Consider the following 23,814-nt stretch of genomic DNA (forward strand, 5'->3'; position numbering starts at 1 on the left):
ATTTGCCTATAAAAAAAAGATTCTAAATTGATGGTAAGTGTGGAACGAAAAATGGAACTGCAGACAAACACTTTGCAGAACATCACGTCATCCTCAGAGCCCTGTGGCAGTGTGGCTCAGTATGGCCCAGTTGTGCTTGGTGACCACCCCTAGAATTGGCCCCTGGAGGCCCCATTGAGAGAGCAGCTGATGCTGGTGGCAGCAGCAGAATGGAGCCTGTATTTAAAAGAATGATATTGGCGGGGGGGTGAGCACAAAGTACCATAGTGACCTCCAAAACACAGATGCCAGAATAAGTAAAACCTAAAAGCAACTGCAGTAAAGACCTTCTGAGCGCAAGCTGCAGCAGAACTCATCCAATTCCTTCCTCAAAGGCATAAGCAATCAAATTCTGACTTTTATGCGATGAAACGTACAACCGAGTTACTGGGATAACCTGAAATAAATCCACTGAATCCAAAGAGTGCTTTTCCCTCAGATGATCGAATAAATGTATGTATTTACCAACATTATATGCACTATCACATATATGAAAAAAACACTTGCAAAGAAAAAATATTTTGCACTTAATACTTTTGATAGATGCTATAAATAAATAAATACACGGTATAGGAAACTACAAAGTGGATGGTGCATCTGAAGAGATTCTGCCTTTTGCCTGGGGACTCAAAAGAGAAAATGGAGGATATGGGCAAATAAACACATGGAACTGAATGATTCAAATGGCTTTTTCTTAAATCGAACTGAAAAGGACAGCTCCTGCAGAGATGAACGAATCGATCACAGGAAACAAATACACAAGCAAAGACATAAACATCGAACAGAGATCCCAGCGAGTCAAAACACAAAACAACCAGGCTTTATTCAAGAAAGATGTTCCCAGTGAAAAACAAACTCAACGAAGAGAGTCAGTGACTCAGAGCCAATGAGAGGTCTGACTGCATATTCATCTAGTGGAACACAGCACCCCCAAGTCCCGCATGGCACAGTGAAGTACTGCACCCCATTAATAATGATAAAAGAGCATCAAACACGACAAATGAAGCTGAAACCGTTAACTGTGGTGTGCATCTTAAGTAGCTTGGTACTGTAGTTTCCACTATCTGTTCTGCAGTTTACATCCACTGACCCTCTCTTTAACCCCCATTACACTAGCAGGGTAAACTAATGGTAACATCTTTTGAACCACAACAGTTAATGTGTGTGTGTGTCTTTGTGCCCCATGGTTCAGCTTTTCTGCTGGATCAGCTCCTGGAACAGACCCTCTCCCTTCACAGAGCCCACCCCTTTATGAAATCCAGTCCACTTCTTAGGCCTGCTTGGACTGGAACTGCTGGTGCAGCTGCAGCACATCATCCTGGGACACACGCTCCCAGCCCTGGCTGTGTACGTGATACAGGTTGACGGTGCCCCCGCTGTAGGCATCCCGGTATGTCGCCTGGTAGATGGCACGGCGGCCCAGGTCACAGGCCTCCTCCACAGTCAGGTCAGGTCGCAGGCCGCTGTCAAGCACACCGTAGGCATACATGGAGCCGGAGCCCACGGCAAACTGGTCGCCACAGATGCGGTTGCCCTCAGAGTCCACATAGTACAGCCCTGTGGATGGACATTGGTGGAGGGTAGAACACAGTGAGTTAGCTGGGGGGGGCAACCGTGTCCTCTCAGGACCCTCAAAGCAAACATGCAGCATGGCAACACAAGACTGCTCAGCTGATAACCATGATTACCATTACTATTTTATCTTTTTTTTTTTTTTTTTTTTAAAACTGCTTATATCATTTGACACTTACATTTTCCCTCATTACATTTATTCATCTCCTGCCATTTACACTGTATGTTCAAAACAGAACAGAGGTACAGAGGTACTATTTGTCAAATCATTTAACAATTCAGCCAAAAATACAAGAGAATTAACAGAGGCAGCATCACACCACAGGGCTGCATATTAAAAAAACAGGGTGACTAATGCTGAACAGTTAAGGTGCTGATGGCAAAAGCCAAATGGATGTTGGATGCAAACATGTCTGTCACTGGGAAATCGGGATGCACTAGAGCCCCCGACACAGCCACAATGATGTCCTGCCATCCAGAGGCCCCATGTTTTCCACACAGTGTGCCAGTGGCTCTGTGTGCCAGGTAAACACAAGAACAGAAAGGAGGCAAGAGCAGCACCTGAGACTCAACAGCACACAATAAGAGTCACTTCTTGCAGCACCTACAGGATGCTGGGGAAAATCAGAATGACTGATGTGATAATTTAGTGTTTAGCTGGCAGTTTTGTGTTCCAAACTTTCTCCCAGGTGGCACCCAAAAGAGACTTTGAGGGAGAGATCGACATGAGAGACACTGGGACACCGCTGACCCAGATAGCATTACACCCATCGACAGCCCTGTAAAATATCCATCCCAGAAAAGGGGTATGGAAATCACACATTTAATTCACATTATTCAACAGGAATTTTTATGAGGTCAGCAACTCTCACCTTCCTTCACATGTGCATGACAACCAGCACATAATACGAACAATAACTTGCTCCTGATCAATTCTTGCTGCACAGTGCTCCCCCAACACAGATCTAGATGAACATATTTAGAGCGTGCAGGAAGTTTCAGTTACGAACCCATGTTCTGCAACTCAGAGTTGTGGTGGGTTTACCACCCTCAGTGAGTGCTGAGCAGATGACATTGGCCACATTACACCTTCACCTCAAGGAGCTGTGGGGGGCCCTGCAAATTCTTTTCCTCTGTGGCACCAGACAACAACGGGATGGTCACTTGAATGACCTCCTCTTAATTACGGCAGCAGGTTCCTCAGTGGTTTTGAGCTCCATGAGGCAGCGTGCACTCCTCAATACCGGACACACCTCGTCTTCATGCAGACAAAAGGTCCCTTGCTCACGCCAGCCTTCCAATTGTGCCCCGGAGCTGATTACAGCGACATCGGGGCAACTGATGCTCGTCTGTGTTTAACTGAAGCCATTGTGGTGTGGAAGGGAAATCAATGAGACCCTAATCAGCTAGCGGTTGCGGAGCCCGACTACGTGGGAGTCCGCCCTGGATCGGGAAAAAGCAATTCCGGCTGCATTTATTACTGACAGGTCTCTTTAAAAGTGCTCTGTAATGCACAATAGCTAGACAGCAAAATCGCATCTCTCATGTCAATTAGGACCTGTACTTACCAACCCATCCATCTGGAAAATGGGAGCAATCTGACATCTCAAAAGTTCCGCAATTTAAGAGCAAAAAAGGAAAACGTATAAATAAATAGTCTCCATTATGAACATTTCTAAAACATCACCTCGGCATCTAAGTATCGAAAATTAAGCGTTCATGGGTCATAGGTCTAACACCTTTGTTGAGAGAAATTTTAGCACTTTACCTCAATTCTTCCAGCACAAACTGAGCTGGATGAAGGCATCGCAGAATGTGTATGGTGTGAAGGGCAATTTACATTACTTTCACTGTCAAATTATGTTAACATTTTTAATATTAATGTTACCATTAAAAAGCAAAGCGACAGGGCCGAGTCAGTGGTTCAAGCCCTTGTGAATCGTGTCTATGAAAATCAGCTGAGGTAGCATCAATCAAACTAGCATAGGGAGCACAGCAAGTCGTGCTGCCGTCTAACAAGTGTCTGGGTGGTATGAGAGGACGTAGGTTCAATCCCACTCAGACTGTGTGGAGTTTGTGTGTTCTCCCCGTGTCCGTGTGGGTTTTCTCCGGGTGCTCTGATTGCCTCTCACAGTCCAAAGACATGGTGTTTAGATTCACCTATAGCGTGTCAGTGGCAGAGAGTGTGTGTTCCACTGATGTATGGATGAGTGACCCATTGTAAGTAGTGTGTCTAGTAGTGTAAGTCACCTTGGTGAATAAGGTGTGTGGGCTGATAGCACTACATAGAGTTCATTGGAAGTCGCTCTGGAGAGAAGCGTCTGATAAATAAATAAATGTAATGTAAACTAGTAGCCTTCAGGTAACCAACTCAAGGTAATCAGTGCCAGCTTTAGTACCCCTGAGAAAGGTGCTTACCCCGATTTGTCCCAGTATCATATCCTCAGTCATACATAGGCAAACTGCAGGTTGTTTTGGATAAAAGTGCTGATTAAGCAACTAAATAATAAATGATATCCAGAGGCTGCAAGATGTGCTTATTTTCTTTCTAACTCACCTCTGATTTCACTGAAGTCCTTATTTGGACAACAGAACAAACCTCACCTGGGATACGAGGTCTAAGTCACACATGAAACACTGGCAGAATGTTACTGAGATAAAGGAATGACGACAAGTTATGCATTATTGAAAAATGTCATTGCAGAGTGAACAGTACACAGGACTGTGTGAACAATACACACAATATCTTGGTTTCTACCTATAAAATTTTCAGAAGTAATTTCAAGTGATTTGTTTACTTGTCTGTCAAAAGGGACAATACTCCAAATGCATCAATATTTCGATAAAAAAAAAAAAGAGGATCGAAATTCCACTGCCTTAGGATGCTGTATCCCTTGAAATGTCGCCACCGAACCAGCTATGTATGCTGGAGGTGTGGTCCTCTAAGTGTTACACCAACACACCTCAGTGATTTCACACCTTATCTGTACTCTTGGACAGCATTTCTTAAATCCACATCCAATACTGCACCCTGCCAGGAAAAATGATGGATACATGTTTTAAACTACAAACAGATCAAAGCAAAATGGGACAGAACATTTTACCCTAGTGAAACTACAGTTAAACTCTGAAAAATGAGCTGAAGAGAAGACAAAGGCACTCAAATAAATTAGGTCTGTTAACTTGGCCCCACAAACCGCGCAACGGCATTCTGTGCTAAACAAGAGGATCCCTGGGGACTGCAGCTCGCTGAGTTTCCTACCGGCACAGCAAAGGGTCAAGCAACAAACACACACACTCATTAACACACCGTCACTCAGAATGACAGACAGCACTACTGGCCAGTTACGCAACTTTAAGCCTGAAAATTATTATTTCCAACCTAACAAAACACACACACTGTACAGGGGAGGGGAAAAATGTGCAATTATTCTTCATATTATGATAACCTAATTAGTTTTGCTCTTAATTGCACACAATTCAATTTGCTCTTCATGGACTTTATCATCTGAATGGCCCCGTCTGACCCAGTACTCTTCAAAGAGGCCGTTCTTAAGAGTGATTGACCCACCTTATCTGACATTGTGTTTGGTCTGATTTCTGGAATTGTCACAGGGGTGTAAGAAATAAACTGTCACTGAGCCATTACTCTGGATTGATGAGCACATTTCACACATGACACTTGTGGCGGTTCGGTCCTGGTGTTACCAAAAAACAGCCTCGTTCTTCTGCCTACAGAAACCAAACCATGCCATGCACACAACCCTCATCGATCGCGTATCGCACTTTATACCTGACCCACTTGTGCAGGCTCGAGCTACTCTGTCATGTCAGCGCCGCACCCCGCCCCCCCAGCAGGAGGAGTCCACAGCAATGACTTCCCTTTATTGGCTGGTTGTACCCTGGCCAGTAAATATCTAATGCATGATAAATTGTTGTCTCACTGCACCGATGTACTGTACTGAAAGTGTTTCACAACGACTCCCCCCAGTGGTCAGTGCCAGCAAATACACCCACTTAACAGCTGAACATCCCCTTTGCCACATTCAGTCATTGGTTTTGGCTGCACAAAATGTCAACTGTTAAAATTAACTGTTAATGACATTGAAATAAATTATCCCCTTTCTCCATCCAAACAGAACCTCCTATAACTACTAAAAACAAACTTTTTAATCTGAGTACAAGTATCTGCTAATTATTGATAAAGATGTAGGAAAAACTGATCATTTGGCATTTTGACATACAAATGTCAAATCTGACAGGATCATTAAGCTAAGTGAGGCCATTTGAGAGTTTTAAGAACAAGAACATTATCAGGGAAATGAGATTTACACTGGGTGGTGCATACTTCATGAGTCATAAAGTCAGATGATACTGCTTGGGCCATTTCAGTGCAGACATACAAGAAGACAGTGCCCAGGAAACAAACCCTTTGCCCGTTCTTATTTCATTGTTTTATATGTAATATAAAACACTTCTAATGAGCCACTATTTTTCATCATAGTCTCACCTGCAACCAACACTTTATAGAAAATTGAGCTACTACACCCACAGCCTGCTTTAGGTCAGTGATGCTCTGTCCTACAGGAGGAAAAAGTGTGCATGGAATCACCTCATTTACTTATCTGTCTTTGCTTGAGAAGCAATCCAATTTGTTAAATCAGGTGGCTGGTGAACTAATCTAAGCCAAATGCTGTGCACAGCTGGAACAAAGCATTCTATGGACCCACAGGGACTGTGACTGGACACTACTGCAGGATGTTCCTAATTTACACTAAGTGCCTGGAAAGCTGTTGACAAAGGAGAACAGAAAAAAGAAGTGAACAGGGACACTGGGCTCCCTGAGTTATGTTTGGGGGGGAAATAAACACACATTACCCAATTTTTGCCATCACTAAAGACTAGTCCATGTGAGTCATACAGAACATTTCAAAATAATCTGCCTTAATTGTGCATATTGTACCCTTAAGAGGCCATAAGTGTCAGCAGCCAGTGGTGGCCAAGAGTGCGCTGTTCTCAGAGGAAAAACACAACCCTTGTAATATGTAACATAGTCAGTACTTGGGTCCCTCTTCTTATTAACTTATCTAAAGCTTAGTGCAACAATTACAATGTTAGGAACCTGGGAGCCTCTTGGCCCACCTGCAGATAATGTGGCCGATCCCCTGATACACCACGTTGGCCTGCACCTTACCTGGGCCCCTCTTGTCCCATCCACAGATCATGGTGCCCATGCTGAGGCCCATCCCCTTGTACTGGTACACCATGTTGGCCAGCAGCTTGGAGGCGGCGGCCACTGAGATGCGCTCCTTGTTGCGCAGCTCGTAGATGCGGCACTGCCGAGCCAGCAGGCGCTCCCAGAAGCTGCAGTCGGCAGCGCCACCCGCCATGGTGCCCAGGAGATACGGGTTGATTTCAATCACTTTCTTCACTGTCTGTGAAGCGATGTAGGAGCCTGCTGTGGCGCGCGAGTCCACTGCCACGATGACACCATGCTGGAACTGAGAAGAAACATACATCATATTCGCTTCCTTCTATGCGACGCACGGCCGTGCTTTTCCCTGTAGAACACTGCAATTCTTATTCCCTGTCGCAGAATATCTAAACTGACCTTGAACCTGTCGTCACACATAAACACACATATAATATTCCCAAAGTTAGTTTCTCTGAGCAATGTAGGGAGGAGCAAGAAGTGGAATGTTTAGGGCTGTTGCCTTGGATTCCAAAGGTACCTTGTTTCAATCCACTCTTGCTGTAGTACCCCTGGGCAAGGTATTAAATCTAAATGGATACAATAACAATACCCAGAGGTATAAAAGGTTAAATATTTGTAAAGTTCCCCCCCCATTTATTCCTTCAGTTAATGCTTCTCACTTCTTTTCACCAGCTTTATTTTCAATGACTTACCACAGCTGGGTAATTTTACTACGTTCACATTTATTCATTTACTTGACACTTTTTCCCAAAGTGACTTGCGGTGTGAACCTGCCTACAACTATTTACTCATATGATATATATGGCTGGGTAATTTTTCTGCAGCAATTCAGGGCAAGTGCCCTGCTCAAGGATTACTACAGCTGGAGGTAGAATTCGAACCTGGGTCCTTCGAGCACAAAAGGCTGCAGCTCTAACCACTGCTCCACCTGTTGTTCAAGACCGCCCAATACAAAATAAATTTTCCTAAATCTAACATTAAGGCTGCAAGTCAATTAAGTATTAAAGTATCAACTAGTGTCAAAACTTATTATCAACAATATTACTAATCATGTATTCTCGAAATGCCTGGACTGTGGTTCAAACAAAAATAAATATCGTTCACATTGCAGTCAACTATCAGTCTGCGGGATCAAATCTGTTTGAAGAATTAGTAAGAAAGCAAAAGAGACAAATGGGTGGCTGAATTGTGAAGTAAACACAGACAGAGAAAAGGGGAAGAAGCAGTTTTTTTTTTTTTTACTCAACGACGAACCCGGGAGAGCGCGATTTTCACACCGTGACCGAGTGAGTCGTTGGCAACGGGGACGGACCGTTACTACACAGCGGACTGGGGCCGGAATAGAAAAAAGCCGCAACATCTGGACAGGAGAAAATTAGACTGTAAGTCGAGAAAGAAGGGAGAGACGCTCACTTTAAAGGCCAGGGTGGTGGTTCCATGGAGAAACTCGATCTTCCTCTCAGGGCCCTCCGCATCCTCGCCGTGCAGTGAAGCTTTCACCGAGAAACTCAGACCATCCGACTCGGAGGCGAAGGAGAACGGACGGCCGCTGTGGCTGTTAAAATCTGCATACTCACCCTGCAGCACGCTCGCAAGCGCCATTTTTTTTAACAATTAGTTGACAAAATAATCTACTTCCGCTTCCTCTTACTTACTGCCTACAGCGGCAGCGCTGGAGACTTCCGCCTCGCGCAAAGGCGAGCGCCATCTGCAGGTTCGGAGAACCTCCTACTAATGTCACGTTGACACGCGGTGTTACTCGTGCCGTTCGTTCGAATACAGACGTGTAGCGCAACCGCACGTTTACTGTTCTTAGGGTCCATCGTAGACGTGACGAAGGAGAGACGAACCATCAAAACAACACGCAACCAAACCTGTTCTCCCCAACAGCTGTCGTGTATAACTTTTCTTTTAACTGCACATTGTGAGTTAAGCTCAGTCCCCGACTTTCCATCTTCAGAGTAATGAACGCTCTTCGTTTACAAACATTTTTTGAGTAGCACTAATGGCCACAAGTTCCATACCAACTGAAATTGCAAGACAACCAGAGTGGACGCAAATAGTGAGCGCTGCCATAAGCATTTCAACGTCCTGCACCAGTTTGCATTTATTTATTTAGCACACGCTTTTCTCCAGAACAACTTCCAATAAACTATGTAGTGTTACCAGCCCACACACCTTATTCACCAAGGTGATTTACACTGCTAGATACACTCTGGGTCACTCATCCATACAGTGGAACACACACACACTCTCTCTCTCTCTCTCTCTCACTCACACACTATGGGCGAACCTGAACAGCATGCCTTTGGACTGTGGGAGGAAACCAGAGCACCCAGAGGACACCCATGCAGACACGGGGACCACATGCAAACTCCACACAGACTGAGTGGGGATCAAACCCAGATCCTCCCACACCACCCAGGCGCCGTGAGACAACAGCATTACTTGCTGTGCCACTGTCCCACCACAGCACCAAGATTCTGATGATGGTTCCGTTGCAGGTACTTTCTCGCTCACAGCTGGACTTGAGTACCCAGCCAGGGACTGAGACAGTACAGGTGTGTCCATGGGCCTGTTTGCCAGCCTGGTCTCCATGAGCTGCGTAGGAGAGAGAGATTCCGTGGTGTCACGACGTTCATGTCCGAAACACCTTGCCTCCCGGCCTGCGGAGATGTCCAGGATCCTTACTGGGTCCTTACTGATCCTTACATTTATTTCATTCTAACATTCATTCGTGTGGCATGCGCTTCTCCCCGACGCAATATAAAACTCAGGGAAAACAAAAGTGCATTTCACAACAGGGCGAGAGATAGACAGACACAGGTAGTTCTTGGCGGTACAGCCACTTGGTCCTCAACCACTGTTTGTACTGGCGCACATTACATGAGTAGCTGAGTTTAGAAATATGATAAAATACAAATATATACTGTAACTGAGGATGAGCCCCTGGCCCACTTTGAGTCCCATTCGATTGGCAAACTTTTCAATTATCAAACCAACTCTGAGTCTCAGTTGAGTTCGTAACTAGAGGACCCTATGTACTGGGGGACACTTGGTAGTGCAGTGGTTAGCGCTGCTGCCTTTGGATCCCAAAGTCACACATTTGAATCTCACCTCTGGCTGTAGTACCGCTGAGCAAGGTATTTACCCTAAATTTCTCCAGTAGCATTATCTAGCTCTATAAATGGGTAAAATCTGTAAACAGATTAACATTGTAAGTTGCACTGGAGAAAAGCATCAGCTAAATTAGTAATGTAAGTTACTAAGACAATGTAACTGTGTAATAACAACTCTGCTCTGGTTTCCTCCCACAGTCCAAAGACATGCTGTTCAGGTTCACCCCTAGTGTGTGAGTGACAGAGAGAGTGTGTGTGTTCCACTGATGTATGGATGAGTGACCCATGGTAAGTAGTGTATCTAGCAGTGTAAATCACCTTGGTGAATAAGGTGTGTGGGCTGATAACACTACATACAGTTCATTGGAAGTCGTTCTGGAGAAAAGCGTCTGCTAAATAAATAAATGTACTACCACTAACATCCTTTTGGAGCTGTCACACACCTGTCACCAGTCAAGTTATGACACCCCTGGTGTAGGTAAATCAAATTCCAAAAAAAATAACTGAGGTGATTATTTTAAATGAAGCAGATGCTGCCAAAAACACAGCATATGGTACAGTTCCTGTTCTGGAGCTTAACTATTGCATCTCGTATAAATAGGTTTTTCAGTCACACCCTGCAATGTGCTTAGTACAGTACAGCAATAATGTAATGAAAAACCACATAATTTTGTTAGTAACTGGCATATGGAGTCACATGTGAAGAAATGTAATAAAACCTGATTAAGACCCCAGATATAGATTTTCCAGGTCTGCCTCTAATTTTCCAGCCGATTTCAGGACCCTCCCCCGCTCTTTTATACCTCACCTGTGTGAGGCTCCTGTCCCCCCTGCACCTGCCTTCTGCCCCTCTGTTCCCGGTCCCTGTAATACTCCTCCCGGAGGTCCTCCCTCTCTCTGCGCCTCCAGCCCTGGGAGCTGATGTGGAAGATGTCTACGCAGTTTCCGGAGTAGGCGTCGCGATGTGTAGCTCTGAACACAGCCTCCCGGGCCAGCACGCAGGCATCCCCCACGCTCAGCCCCCAACGTGGCCCCCCGTCCAGCACGGCGTAGGCGTATGGGGAGCCTGAACCCACGGAGAACAGCTCCCCCTGCAGGAAGGTGCCGTCGCTGCACACATAGTACAGCCTCGGCCCCCTGCCACTCATCTTTGTCCTGCTCTCAGTATCTTCCTGCTCTCCTGAGGCTGGAGAGGCTCTTTCCCTCATGTCCTGTCTTTGGGTCTTCTCTCTTAGCACCATCTGATCCACATCCAGCACCATCTGACCTTGTCCTGCCTCCTGCTGGTCTCCTCCTCCAGCCCATGTCTTTCTTGTCCTCACCCTCCTCTCTGTTCTGTTCAAGACCCAGCATCCCTTAGAGTCACCTCCCTTCGTTCTGGACACATCTGTCACATGCTCCTCCATTCCGTCCAGGCCTCCTCCCGCATTTTCCTCCTCTCCTTGATGTCCCGCCACCTGATCCTCTTCTTCCTCTCCATCCCCATCCCAGCCGCAGAGTGTGAGCGCCACGCAGAGCTTCGTGCCTTTGAAGGGATGCAGCATGTGGGAGAGCAGCTTGGCAGCACCGCCCACTGATAGCCGGCGGTGGTTGCGTAGCTGGTAGAGGCGGCACTCGCGGGCCAGGACTCGTTGCCAGAACATGCAGTCTGCTCCGCTTCCCGAGGCGGTGGCCACCAGATGCGAATGCACCGGCATCACCTTGTGGACCTCTGGGCAGGCAATCAAACCCGAGCAGCTGGCCCGGGTGTCGGCCGCCACCATGACCCCACCCTGGAACACAAACGCCAGGGTGGTGGTGCCGTGGGACAAGGAAAAAGGCAGGGGGACAGATGGGGAGGAAGGAGAGGCGAGAAGGAAAGGGGAAAGAGAATTTTCGCTGCATCCATCTTTGTCCGAACAGGCATGTCTCCAGGTGGGGCGACCTCCATCCAGACCATGGGGTGCTCCTACAGTCACCGAGGACCAGCTTGGAGAATTCCATCTGAGGACCAACGGGGTCTTCGAGAAACCACACACATCTTGCAGAGCCATTCTTTTAATAACATCCTCAATATAACTAATGCTCTTCTAAATTTGACCAACAACGTGCCCCTGCCTCTCTTTGTGGCATTTCTCGAATGACTTAACTATTTAGAAGGACAATCCCTTCCTCTCTTCCTTTATGGGAAGCAGTTTGTTCCCAGCAGGAAGACAAAAAACAGCAAATATAGCTGAATTTCTCATATACAGCATAGAGAAAAACAGAGACACAAGCATTGAGCCAGCGATGAAAGGTTTACATCCGTTTATCAGAACAAGGTCCAGCTGCCTAATGAGACCTGTAGTACATTTTTCTCACTATACTCTATTTTTACTGTGCCCAATTTCCTAAAGAACTCCTCTCACACACTGAAACACACCTGAATAAGGAACAGAAGCAACAAGAAGGAAGATGCGTATCACCACATACTATATATGTATATATGTATATACACACACACTCTTTCACTCATGCATACCACATGATGCCATCCAAGCATGTTCTGGCTGGATGCTTGTGGTCACGGTCAAGCCGTATGAGTGAAGCGGATCAGACGCCACTCTTCAGGTGCAGATAAAAACCTGCTGACGCGTAAATATATCATACTTGGGTTGCGGCTTCCAGGAGTTACTTGTGTTTTATTATTCATGAAACATCATTATTCCAAAATTTATGAAGGTCAGCAACTTGTCTTTAATTTGCAACAGGTACCGTAGGGTCAAGTATTTCCACATCTGTTCATTTAGCTCATGCTTCACCATGTTAGGTGTGTACAGTAAACAGTTACTTATAGAGCAGAGTAAGATTTGAGAGAGAAATTCAGTGTAAGTATGTTGCTCGAGGGCACTGGAGCAGAAGTGGAGATCAGAGCCAAGGTCTTTCAGTCGTGAAGGCAAGTGATGGGATTACAGTACTATGGTATCTGACCTACTCCAAAGTTTGTACCAAAGGGCAGATGCTGCACGGTATGGTCATTATGTAGTGCTGGTATTGACTGGTTTGTGCAATTCACACTTCCAGCAGATTTTAATTTACAGTCATAACCTGAAATAAACATTTCTTTCAACATTTGAATTGCTGCAGTTTGATTTTACAAGGAGTTTCATTTAATACCCTGACTTCAGCATTTCAAGTTCAACAGGAATGATTGCGGATATATTCATACCTATTTTACACCTACGGTGCCACATGCAACAGTGACCAGCGCCTGCATGTGGTATTCTTTGCAGTTATACTTTGGCTTGTGCCACATCACAATTACATTTATTCATTTAGCTGACACTTTTTTCCAAAGCGACTTAGAATGTTAAGGTGCTTACAATTATTTACCCTTTTAAACAGCTGGGTAATTTTACTGGAGCAATTGTAGGGTAAGTACCTTGCTCAGGGGTACTACAGCCAGAGGTGGGAGTCAAACCTGCGACCTAAAATCTCAATCCCCATTATCCCTTGTTTGGTAGTTTCACCTGTTAAATACCAGTAATCTTGGCTCCAAATTGATAATTACAGGCCCCATTTGACTCTTTAAATAGTATCAGCTAATTAGTAGGAATGAATTCAATTGCATTGCTTTCATTAGTTCTCTTTTAGTTGCCGTTGTTTTGATTTTTCATACCACATAAATAGTGAGGACTGTGTATGTTTTGTTTTGCTTCTGAGTTTTTTTTCAGAATTACGGAATAGGAGATGAAGGGAAACTACCTTGCGTTATAACTCATGTTCACTATTTAAGTAACCGTATCCAATTAAATGGGATTTGGTGAGATTTTAACATAATGGATTCAATTTTAAGGCCCAGAAATTCTTTAAAAAATTTACCATTGAAATTAATAGGTCTTCAGTTTATAAGAAATCACCTTATGAAAGGTTCTGCCGGAGCACATTACCTTCATAGGTTAGGGGAAGACTGTACATTATTACACCACTATGTACACACACGTACACACACAAGGAAGAAAAAGTGTCAATATCTCAGCACTATGTACTCTTTTCTTCACTGAACTGTGAGGAAATTTTCAATGAACAATAAACTAAAGGTGATCAAAGAGGTAGCTGTATTTCTGTTTCACAGCCCTGTCGGTTTCCTCATGCCTTCACGTCTTTCGTAGATGGAGCGACACCAGCTACGGACTCTGAGTGGAGTCCCACTTAATGGGGTGTGTCCGCACAGTGCACATGGCTCCCATTTCAGCTGTTGTGCTACCATAGTAAACAAACTGCTGGGTTGGCAACTCTCTCTCACTCTGAGCTCATCTGAAATTTGGCCATGGCTCCACGGAAATTCAATAGGCATGAAGTGTCTGGTTAAACAGGATTGGCGTCAGCATTTACAGTGAAATGGACAAGACATTTCCAGTGTGCACTCAGTTTCTCAGTTATCGGTAAATTATCAATACCTAGCTCTACTGTGTGTTTTGTTGGCAACTGAGGACAGGAGGGAGAAATGCAGGTGCTGCTCTGCAAACACACCATTTTCAGAAAATGGTGAGCAAAGAAAATGCAGTTAAAAATAAATAATCTGGGAAAAGGTCGAAGTCCTCGATACTTTGTAATACAAACAGCTGGAGTGAGCCTGAAAAACCGCACAACTGTTAAATAGAAGCAAACACCAACACGATAGTTTCAATGCACCAGATACTAATTACATGACTCATTACACTGTTCATAGAACCATTTAACACAGCAAACAGTTAACAAATGATGACCTGGACAAAAAAAAGTTTGCACTTCTGCATTTTATTTTGTGCTCCAAGTCTATAAGGGTATGAATCCCACAGGAAGTTGACCAAAAAATATTGGTGTTAATGTGTGCGTAAAAAGAAATATTTTATTAAATTTTTAGAAAAAACAGAATTATCTTCAGATAAAAGAAGCTAGTACTGCTACAGCACAAGGGAATTTGTAATATGACTATGTACAGTCCAAGTTCAATCAAAACCTGTACTGTAATGGAATTTTTATGACAATCTTTTGGACTCATGAGTACGGCCTCTCTATGATTCAAGAATATCACTGAACATTTTTCTCTTCTTGGACTGTCCGTTCTGCACCTCCTGCCACTGGGCTCGCCTCTTCACAAAGTGGGTCAGAGCGAATTTGGCCCAAACGTGCCGTGCAAACTGATCTGATCTCAGCACAGACTCACTGGACACTGAAAAGAAGACAATATTAGATTGTAAATTCATCAGCAAAACTTCTACAAGAGCAAAAACACACAGATGAACACTGGACAACAATGTGAACATGCTTTTCCAGACAGTCCTAAAGTACAAGGATAAAAGGAGGAGGAGCTGTTAGCGTTTCGGGAAGGTGAGTGGTTAAGCCCGACTCTTGTTGAATACACAATCCTCCCATGCCACTTCCCCAGACTTCATGAGGTCATAAAAAAAAAAAAAAAGTCTCATTAGGATGGTGGGATATTAGGGGAAAATGTACCCTCTTACCTAGTTCCTGTGCCATGGCCTGCCTCTGACCCAGAGTGGCGCTCTTCCAGACCGCCTCCAAAACCCGACTGCCATACTTTGAACAGGACAGCTTGACAAACTGACCCTAGGAGACGAGAGACTACTTAGATGACAACACGACCCAGACCCCTCATCTGTAAGGCTACATTCACGAGGCCTGTTTTTTTTTTAAAAAAAAAAAAAAAAAAAAAAAAAAAAAAAAAAACCACACCTTTACAGGCACGCAGAACTAACTAGAAGGTTCTGAGAGGGGTGTATCTGAGATGAGAGAGAAGAACAGTACCTCAGGAGGATTAGCTTTGTCTCATGTTCAGTGCATTGATGATGTCACCTCAACTGGTGATGAAACATCAACTAATAATGGGGCATCAAATGGCATTATGGTTCAAGTTGTTGCCATTGGACTTTGAGAACTCAGGTTCAAATCTGCATTAGTACCCTTGTGCAAGGTAGTTGCACTAAAAAACTGCTCCAGTAAATGTTACCCAGCTGTATAGATTGGTATATCACTGTAAGCAGCTTAACGCTGTAATTCGCTTCGGAGAAAAGTGTCGCCAAATAAACAACATTTACAGTCATTCATCTGACACTTTTTTCCAAAGAGACTTACAATGCCAGGCTTTCCACAACAATTTATAACCCATTTATACAGTCCACAAAGTCTACAATGACTGATCTTGTCATTGTGAACTCTGTCCATGTCAAATCAGGGAAATGAATGGAACAGTTTACAGCCTCTGTCACATCTCCTTTTTTTAAGACTGCAGTCTAATAGAGGAACTGCTCCTGTGGACTTTCCGCTCTTAAGCAACTTCTCTGTTACCAAGGGTTCTTGTTCATAGAAAACTGCAATGTGTCTTGATCTTGGCTGTAGAGATGTTCACTGTTTCTTGCCATCTCTACTTGATCTTCACTCAATCATTTTTTTTCCTATTTGCCCCTTTGAACATTTCAAATTAAGTGTGAAACTTTTTTCATTTCTTCAATCTTTCAGGAGAGCTTCCTTACTCTTCCACGTCTGTGTCTATCTTTGGGTTCTTTGCATATGTTATTAGACGCTTTCCATCCGTTTGAAATTCTCAGCTCATTTCCTTGACAAGATCCTTATTTTACCTTCTTTCCTGCACAATTTTTAGTGAGCAGTCTCACTTGAGCAATGCACTTGCCATGAATGACTTTTCAAAAATTACCCATTTATATAAATGGCAAATAAGTCCCTTACTATACAAACACAGTAAGCTGCATTGCACAAAAAATAACAGGAACAATAGTAACATCAAAAGTGTGTTCCTAATAGATTAAAAACTACAGCACATGTGGCAAGTGTTTGCACTAGTTACTGCAAGTGTTAAAATTACGGTCACTGTGAAACTCTCCGTCTGACATCCTTTACAGCTCTCCATCATCTTTATCCCACATTTTCAACCTCACAGTCTCACCTCCAGCTTTCTCAGAATCTTGCCCCTCCCTTTGTCGCTTGCGGAAATCAGCAGGGCCTGTAGCACATGGCTACCGGACGGGTCAGTGCCCAAGGTCAGGAGGTTAGCAGGAGAAAGTGCATGCAGGCTGTTCATCAGAAAAGAATTGTTCTTGCACTTCGCCAGAGCCTGGACGAGGCAGGACCCATGGTAACACATACCCCATAGGGGGCGCTAGTGAGAGGAGAAAGACATGACCTGATATCCCTTTCTGAAGACAGATCAGTGATGTTTTACAGCATAAAAATTTCAGCTGAACCCCTGAAAACAAAGCGAATGACAATGATTCAAAAAGTAAAGGATTTTGCATACCTGCCACAGAGTTATATTTTATCCAGGTGTTTACTCAAGTTACGCTCTGCCAAACTCAGCCATCCAATTTATCCATGACATGGATAAATTATAGAACAGAAACCCAATTATTAGCAAATTGGTAGCTGAGTCAGTTTGGTCATTAGGTCTCCCAAAAGGAATTCAGATTAGCAGACATGTCCAGTAAAAGAATATTTCAAGTGTTCAAATAGATGGTCTGCCAGCCTGTCTCTGGACAGGGAGAACAAGGCCCACAACTGTGTCCAGATTCCAATTCAGTTTGGGCACAAAATGTTAAATACAAACTTGACTAGCATTACAGAAAGTCTTTGGTGGCTAAGGAGACTGAAGCTCATACCATTGTGTCTGCAGCGTCACTGTGCATCTGCTCGCCATAGTACACCTCGTGTGTGAGCAGGGAGAGGAAGAGTGGGAGGCAGCTGACGTGTCGAGAAGGGGGTTCTGCACAATGGAAAGCCTGGAAAAGGACAGTGCACCTTATTCAGTCTGAACACTGCATTCATCTCAAACTTGCTCCAAATGTGCTATCCCAACCCAAGGAAATTTGACATTTAAGAAATTAAAAAAAAAAAACCCACAAAGTTCATGATGTTGATGTAGAGTTAACACCAAAACTAAAACAGGAAAGTACAGACACCCCTCGACTTACGCAAATAGACCTTCTTCAACCCCTTACGCAGGTTGAAATTTACACGTCACATTGCCCCTCCCCCTCCATTACAGAGCCAAGCCTTCCCATTTCCTTCACATTTGTTGCAAACATGGGTATTATATATAAAAAAAAAAAATTACACAATATAATTCTCTAGTAAATGTCAGACATATTAAATACTCTAATAAGACATAGGCCTCATCAATAAATTTTTGTCAATAAATTTTAAAAAGACTACTGCATACGGTATGCGTACGGTACTGTACTGTGTGTGCTTAGCTTATATCTAGTAGTATGCCGGCACACAAGAGGGTGGTGTTGCGTAATTGATAATTTTTCCATCTCACTTATTGCACCTTAACGTTTCTTCGTTATTATTGTTGTTTTCATGCTAGCTGTTCCTTTCACGTGGTCCTTTATACGTGCAGCATCCTTCACTATTGTACTCACAGTCGACACAAGTAAACCTGGTTCCTGTACTATAGATGATAATCTTTGTCCACCTTCATACTTCCTTATGTTTAATTTCATCTCCAAATCAATTGCTGTACACTTGCGAGATGGTTCTCGTTTTTATTCAAGCGCACATTTACCATCAGGCATTATGAATAATGAAAAGGGTAGAAAACATATGAAAAAAGCACTATGCTAATGAGAAGAGATGCGTTCATGGCTCAACACACGCAGGAACTGAGAAGATGCAGCTTCCTGCCTTTTCTGGCTACGCCGACTTGCGCTTAACGTAATTCAGATGTATTGTGTAAAATAAAAGCGCTATTCATAAATAATGTGTATGCCGAGAATTTTTTTCGTAAATCTGGATTTACGCAAGTCAAATTTACGTAAGAAGAGGATTGTCTGTAGATGACTTCAAATACTTAAACTCAGTATTTCCCCACATAACAACTGCTAATAATACAAGGACTTGTACCCTAAAATTTATATCAGGCTGAGCTGAGGGAACCTTTCGATGATAAGCCTTGATGAGTTTGTACTACGGGAATTCACCTTACAAGCAGATTTTCAGAAACAAATTATACTTAAGTGAGGGAAGCCTGTGCTCACATCTGTGTTTACAACAGAAATTAATGTGGTTTTTTTTTTTTTTTTTAAACTGACTCGTGGGCTCAAAATCTAGCATTTCAATGAACAATTAAGACATACATCAGTGCAACAGTATGAAGAGAGTCAACTTTTGACAAAAGCACTAGGTTCAAACACACTTCTCAAACACATGTATGATGCCAAGCCGCACCAAGTCAGCCACACCTCTAGGAGGCACTGCAACATCTCTCTCTGCCGCTCCTCTTGCAGCACACAGCTCTCTGCCAGCTGGACCACCACACCCATGTGACCCGCAGCCAAGATGGCCTCCAAGCCTTCTTCTAGTTCATCAAACACTTTGAGAAACTGAGGCAAAAGAAAGAGTTACTAACATTAACCAACATGCAGAAAGACTGAACAAGGGTTGCAAAATCAGTTTGAAAACAACAAGCGGTGCATCTCTGTCAGTGAAATTTAGGGACACCCCATACACCAGTCTCAAATGGCTATAATGGCCCTAGAACAATTTCTAGAATTTTCCAGAAATCATACCACTAAATCAGCATTAATGAAATACAAGCCTGCTTTAGGTATAGTGAGACAAATACACATGATTCCACTCAGGGAAAAAGATGACAGAGGACATACCAGTTTGTAACTGGCAGAGGCAGTTATCAACCTCTGCACAGGGAAGTTGGCGATTGGGTGCAGTGCTAGATTGACTAGCTGACCCTTAAAGTGGTTCTTATAAAGGTTACAGAGTAAGGCCTTGTGGGACAACTGCAAGACCGTCTCGATGAGTCTGCTGGAACCTTGGTCTTTCATGAACACCAGAAGGGGACTGAGGCAAAGAACAAAACATCAAATGTTGATGTAATCACTCTGTTACACACCGAGGGCGAAGAAACACAGTTCTCAAGAAATTCTGATTGCGCACCACTGACACAGTCATTATGTTTGTATGTACTTAGTCATCAGGTGTTAAACAACAAAGAGTTTAATATTGGCAGCAATTACCTGACTCCTGGTGCAGAGCTGAGGGACGTCAAGTATCCCACAATGCCTTTCAAAAGCCTCTTACACAGCTTGGGCCTTTTCCGGTGACATACAGTCAGCATTGTCTGAAGCACTGTGGTGGCTGCCATATCTGTCACACACACTAGGGTTGAAAGTGTGTAAATGAGATATGGAGAGAGAACGAGAAACAGTGAGATGGACATGGGGCACAGAGGCAAAAAAGAGTAATTGAGTGTGGGAAACGGATAGCCAGATCAATCAAATAACAATCCCCACAGTCATTCTGTGGAAATCTTCATTGTAAGATGTTCATGTAGCTGGTTTTGAATAAAAAAAGGAAGCACATTACTACACATGACCTTAGATCCAGAGACAAAAGGTATGGACAACAGAGGAAGTTCTCAGGAACAGAGAGGAAGATGCTGAACTCAGTTGCAGAAACTGCTGATGTCAAGAGGGTATGGATGGTCTGATGGTCACACTCACCGTTGACATTTTCCATCAGAGCCAGGGACAGTTTTTTCAGAGCTACAGGAAAGGATGAGGGAACATCAAAGTCGCTCAGAGAGGTGCTGACGTTCCGGGTTTTACCTCCTGTAATAGTACAGAATCAGAAAATATGCATCACCTGAAATGCCAGATGTTTGGAACCATGCTCTATGTTTCTTGATTGCTGCATGTGTGTGACCACAACCAGTTAGGACAAGGATGAAATGATCCTCCTGCATTCTTCTTGTGTTGGGTGTACAGAAAGCTGCGAGTGAGTGTGCGTGCGCAGGTGTGTGTGAGAGTATAAATGCATGTATACCTGTTTGCATGCGTATGCGGGTTTGCATCTGTTCGCACCTGGTCGCGTGTCAGACTGGGCTGGGCCGAGGCAACCCCCAAGCACGTGAATGAGTGTTCGGGCCACGTGGGATCCATGTGTGTGTCTGATGAATCCTACCACCTCCTCGGTCACCACTTGGGACAGGCAGAGAACTTGCGCTTCTAGTATCCCACAGTTCACGTCACCTGTGTCACCATCCTCACTTGCGATTGTCTCCTGCTCACCTTCTGGCCTGGATTGTTCTAGACAGTGAAGGGAGAGGCAATAAATGAGATATAATGTCAGTATTTCACTTCTTGCATCAGTGCTCTTAATACACTGTCCTCTTTCCAGAAAGCCCTAACCCATGCTATAAGGGCTGTTGTTTACAAATACTTTAAGATAGATTAAAACTAATTTGAAAGAAGTGAAAATAAAAATATGTGCTCTCCATAAACTCCAACTGAATGCTGACTGATTAATTACATAAAGTTTTCTCATATTCATCTCCAACACTGTGGATCACGAGATTCGAGTTAGAAACACCAGAATGACCCATATTGTGTTTGTATTTTAATTGTATGTTAATTTTACTCTAAAACAAATTTCAGAAAATAAAATGGTAAAATATGATTTAAAATAAACTGTAAATGTATCTTCAGAAGAATGTTCGTGGAATCAGTATACTGTCCGTACCCTTCCCTTCAGCCAGTGTACCTTTTTACCACCATAACTGCAGGCCATGGGATAAATTTCAATAAAATGTCAGAATGAAAACACATTCAACCAGCGTGAATTTAACAGCAGTGAAAATGCCCACTCAGGTTGCTCACCTCTCTCTGTCAACCAGGGTGTCCGAAGAATTTAATGTACTCAATCAAATGTTAATTTCAATACATAAAAAAGGTTGTTTTGTTTTCTTTCCTAACAAACACTTTAAAAAATCTACTGAGGTGGAGGACGCCATGAAAACCTGCAGTACATCTTCATAGACTAACAGTATCTTCATCACACTAAGACATGGCTGGATGCTGCTTTTGGTCCAACGATGGATGGATTTGGGGGTTTGTCCTGAACCTCTCACATTGAAATGAATAATGTGTACGTGAGTAACCGCCCATTTTGAAATTCTCAGGACTGTGTCGCACCTTTCCACCTCGGCATCTGCCTGAGTGCACTCTCCATCACATGACCCCCACACTGATCACAAGACACTCTCTTGAAGTCCGAGCCAGTGGATCCTCCAAGTTCAGCCAACATCTCTCCAACCTGGGTGACACTCGCCAATGGAAGCAGACGCTGTAGGGTCACACTGCCAGTCACATCAGTGGCCACAAGAATGGCCTGCCCCTTCACTTCTGTCAGCACATTCTCCACAAACATAGCTGAAGAGAGAGACCAAGCCAAGATAGTAAATGTTTCCCCACTGTCTGCACAATCACACTCCCCTCCAACTGGGATGTATTCTGCCCACAGTGTATTTTTTAATCACATTTTATTTACAAAGGCAAGAATAAAGTTTAGAAGCCCTAAACAAATCATTAGGACAAATCAATTTTCCAGTCAATTTAACTTGTCTGTTTTCAGACTCCTCTTCCTTGAGTCTGCAGCTCACTTTTTCATAAATTTGGCTGATTTGTCTGCCAATGTTTTTTTTTTCTTACACACTCATACAGGTGGGTAAATTTCATTGTAGCAACTCAGTAAACAACTTGATCAGTGATACTATGGAATTAGTACATTCATTGTTCTTCCTCCCACCCCCTGAGACCACTGGAATCTCACCTTTCTCCTCTTCTTCGGCAAAACTCTCACCCAGTCTCTCACTCACTCTGCGAAAGTAACCGACACTCATGGCATCCAGACGTTTTCTCAAACCTCCTTCCTGCTCTTTGCCACCCCCATGACTTGATCCCTCTCGTCCCTTTCCTCCCATGCCAGACTTCTTCTTGTTTCCACCTTCCTTCCGTTGAATTTTATGTCGTTTTTGTCCCTCCTTCATCATGATTTATTGTAGTCACTAGCACTGTTCTAGCCACTTTCCTGGGGCATATGATTTATTTTCTTTCTTCAAAGAACATTCATAAAGTTTTCATTCTGTAGAATAAGAATAACAAATTTTAAGGAGCAATGAATATAAATAACTTGTCTTCAGTTATACAGAGAAATTAGGGATGAACAACCGTTTCGTCCAGTCGTATCCTTGACAGCTAAATTGTCTGAATTAAATATTTGTCATCATTTTGGTGTGGCCAAGTAATTTACAAATTAATTTGACATGCGCAGAGTTTCTGTAGTGCAAGAACTTGACCAACACGCTACCATGTAACACTGAACCTGCAATAATATGCTATCACATAGGACATCAAACGTGGTAACGTAATTATATTAGTTTCAACACAAAATAAAAAAAAAAAAAAAAAAAAAAAACACGAGCAAAAATTATTCACTCACATGTTTCTCCGAGTCGTGCGCATAATGACTACGTCATCCCCACTAACGGCGCATAGTATATACGTAAAGACGTCACGGAAATACGTAAGCCAATCGCTTAAAACAGAAAACGCGGGAAAATTTCCATTGTAGTACTGTATATATCGTGCCGCGACAACCAATTGATCAGTCGCAGGACTATTTTCGATTATGAATTTTTTATACGTTACTTGTAGTAGAACCCTCAGGTCAAACTGCTACAGTGAATTAGGTGCAAAACATACATTTATTGATTAGGCTGACACTTTTCTTCAAAGTGACTTATGTTATTTACTTAACTTATTCAGCTATTTGTACAGCTGGATAGTTTTACTGGAGTAAATGCAGGGTTAGTATCTTGCTCAAGGCTACTAGACCTGGGATAGGAACCTGGACCTTTCAGGTCTAGAGGCAGCAGTGCCAACCATTGTTCTACTAGCTGGTTGGATATGGTACAGTTTACCCAGAATACAGGTGTTTCTATCTTCCACAATAAGACTAGTGTGTGCCAACAGAAGCAGAAGCTCTTCGGAATAGTGGGTTACCTGTTATTGAGTGCCAGACTTGGTCTGGAGTGTG

General features: G+C 43.5%; 3 protein-coding genes across 3 annotated transcripts; all 3 read right to left on the reverse strand.

Annotated features, from left to right (window-relative positions):
* Positions 1-654: 654 nt before the first annotated feature.
* psmb5 (proteasome 20S subunit beta 5) lies at positions 655-8,461 on the reverse strand. The gene is made up of 3 exons (XM_018758202.2): positions 8,240-8,461; positions 6,806-7,112; positions 655-1,596 (listed from the first exon to the last, which is right to left on the reverse strand). The coding sequence occupies exons 1-3, from the start codon at positions 8,426-8,428 to the stop codon at positions 1,310-1,312; spliced, it is 783 nt and encodes a 260-aa protein (XP_018613718.1). The 5' UTR covers positions 8,429-8,461; the 3' UTR covers positions 655-1,309.
* A 2,281-nt stretch (positions 8,462-10,742) lies between these two features.
* On the reverse strand, positions 10,743-11,978 carry LOC108937823 (proteasome subunit beta type-5). Its single transcript, XM_074559717.1, has 2 exons — positions 11,403-11,978; positions 10,743-11,156 (listed from the first exon to the last, which is right to left on the reverse strand). The coding sequence occupies exons 1-2, from the start codon at positions 11,976-11,978 to the stop codon at positions 10,743-10,745; spliced, it is 990 nt and encodes a 329-aa protein (XP_074415818.1).
* Positions 11,979-14,697: 2,719 nt separating this feature from the next.
* Positions 14,698-23,260, reverse strand: nop9 (NOP9 nucleolar protein). The gene is made up of 12 exons (XM_018757986.2): positions 23,218-23,260; positions 22,549-22,860; positions 21,912-22,148; positions 20,802-21,026; positions 20,442-20,549; positions 19,956-20,097; positions 19,587-19,779; positions 19,164-19,304; positions 17,580-17,699; positions 16,871-17,083; positions 15,411-15,516; positions 14,698-15,118 (listed from the first exon to the last, which is right to left on the reverse strand). The coding sequence occupies exons 2-12, from the start codon at positions 22,766-22,768 to the stop codon at positions 14,961-14,963; spliced, it is 1,863 nt and encodes a 620-aa protein (XP_018613502.2). The 5' UTR covers positions 22,769-22,860; positions 23,218-23,260; the 3' UTR covers positions 14,698-14,960.
* Between the last annotated feature and the right edge of the window lie 554 nt (positions 23,261-23,814).

The sequence above is a fragment of the Scleropages formosus genome, chromosome 1, assembly GCF_900964775.1.
Source record: "Scleropages formosus chromosome 1, fSclFor1.1, whole genome shotgun sequence".
Taxonomy (NCBI): Eukaryota; Metazoa; Chordata; class Actinopteri; order Osteoglossiformes; family Osteoglossidae; genus Scleropages; species Scleropages formosus.

Coding starts and splice junctions, on each gene's coding strand:
- nop9 (XM_018757986.2), bottom strand. CDS start 22,768: ATGATGAAGGAGGGACAAAAACGACATAAAATTCAACGGAAGGAAGGT. Junction 19,780..19,955: donor AGCTCTGCACCAGGAGTCAG/GTAATTGCTGCC, acceptor TCTTTGCCTCAG/TCCCCTTCTGGTGTTCATGA. Junction 15,517..16,870: donor AGATTCTGAGAAAGCTGGAG/GTGAGACTGTGA, acceptor CTCGTCTCCTAG/GGTCAGTTTGTCAAGCTGTC.
- psmb5 (XM_018758202.2), bottom strand. CDS start 8,428: ATGGCGCTTGCGAGCGTGCTGCAGGGTGAGTATGCAGATTTTAACAGC. Junction 7,113..8,239: donor CCACCACCCTGGCCTTTAAA/GTGAGCGTCTCT, acceptor GTTTCTTCTCAG/TTCCAGCATGGTGTCATCGT. Junction 1,597..6,805: donor ATGGGACAAGAGGGGCCCAG/GTAAGGTGCAGG, acceptor GTCCATCCACAG/GGCTGTACTATGTGGACTCT.
- LOC108937823 (XM_074559717.1), bottom strand. CDS start 11,978: ATGGCTCTGCAAGATGTGTGTGGTTTCTCGAAGACCCCGTTGGTCCTC. Junction 11,157..11,402: donor GAGAGGAAGAAGAGGATCAG/GTGGCGGGACAT, acceptor ACCCAAAGACAG/GACATGAGGGAAAGAGCCTC.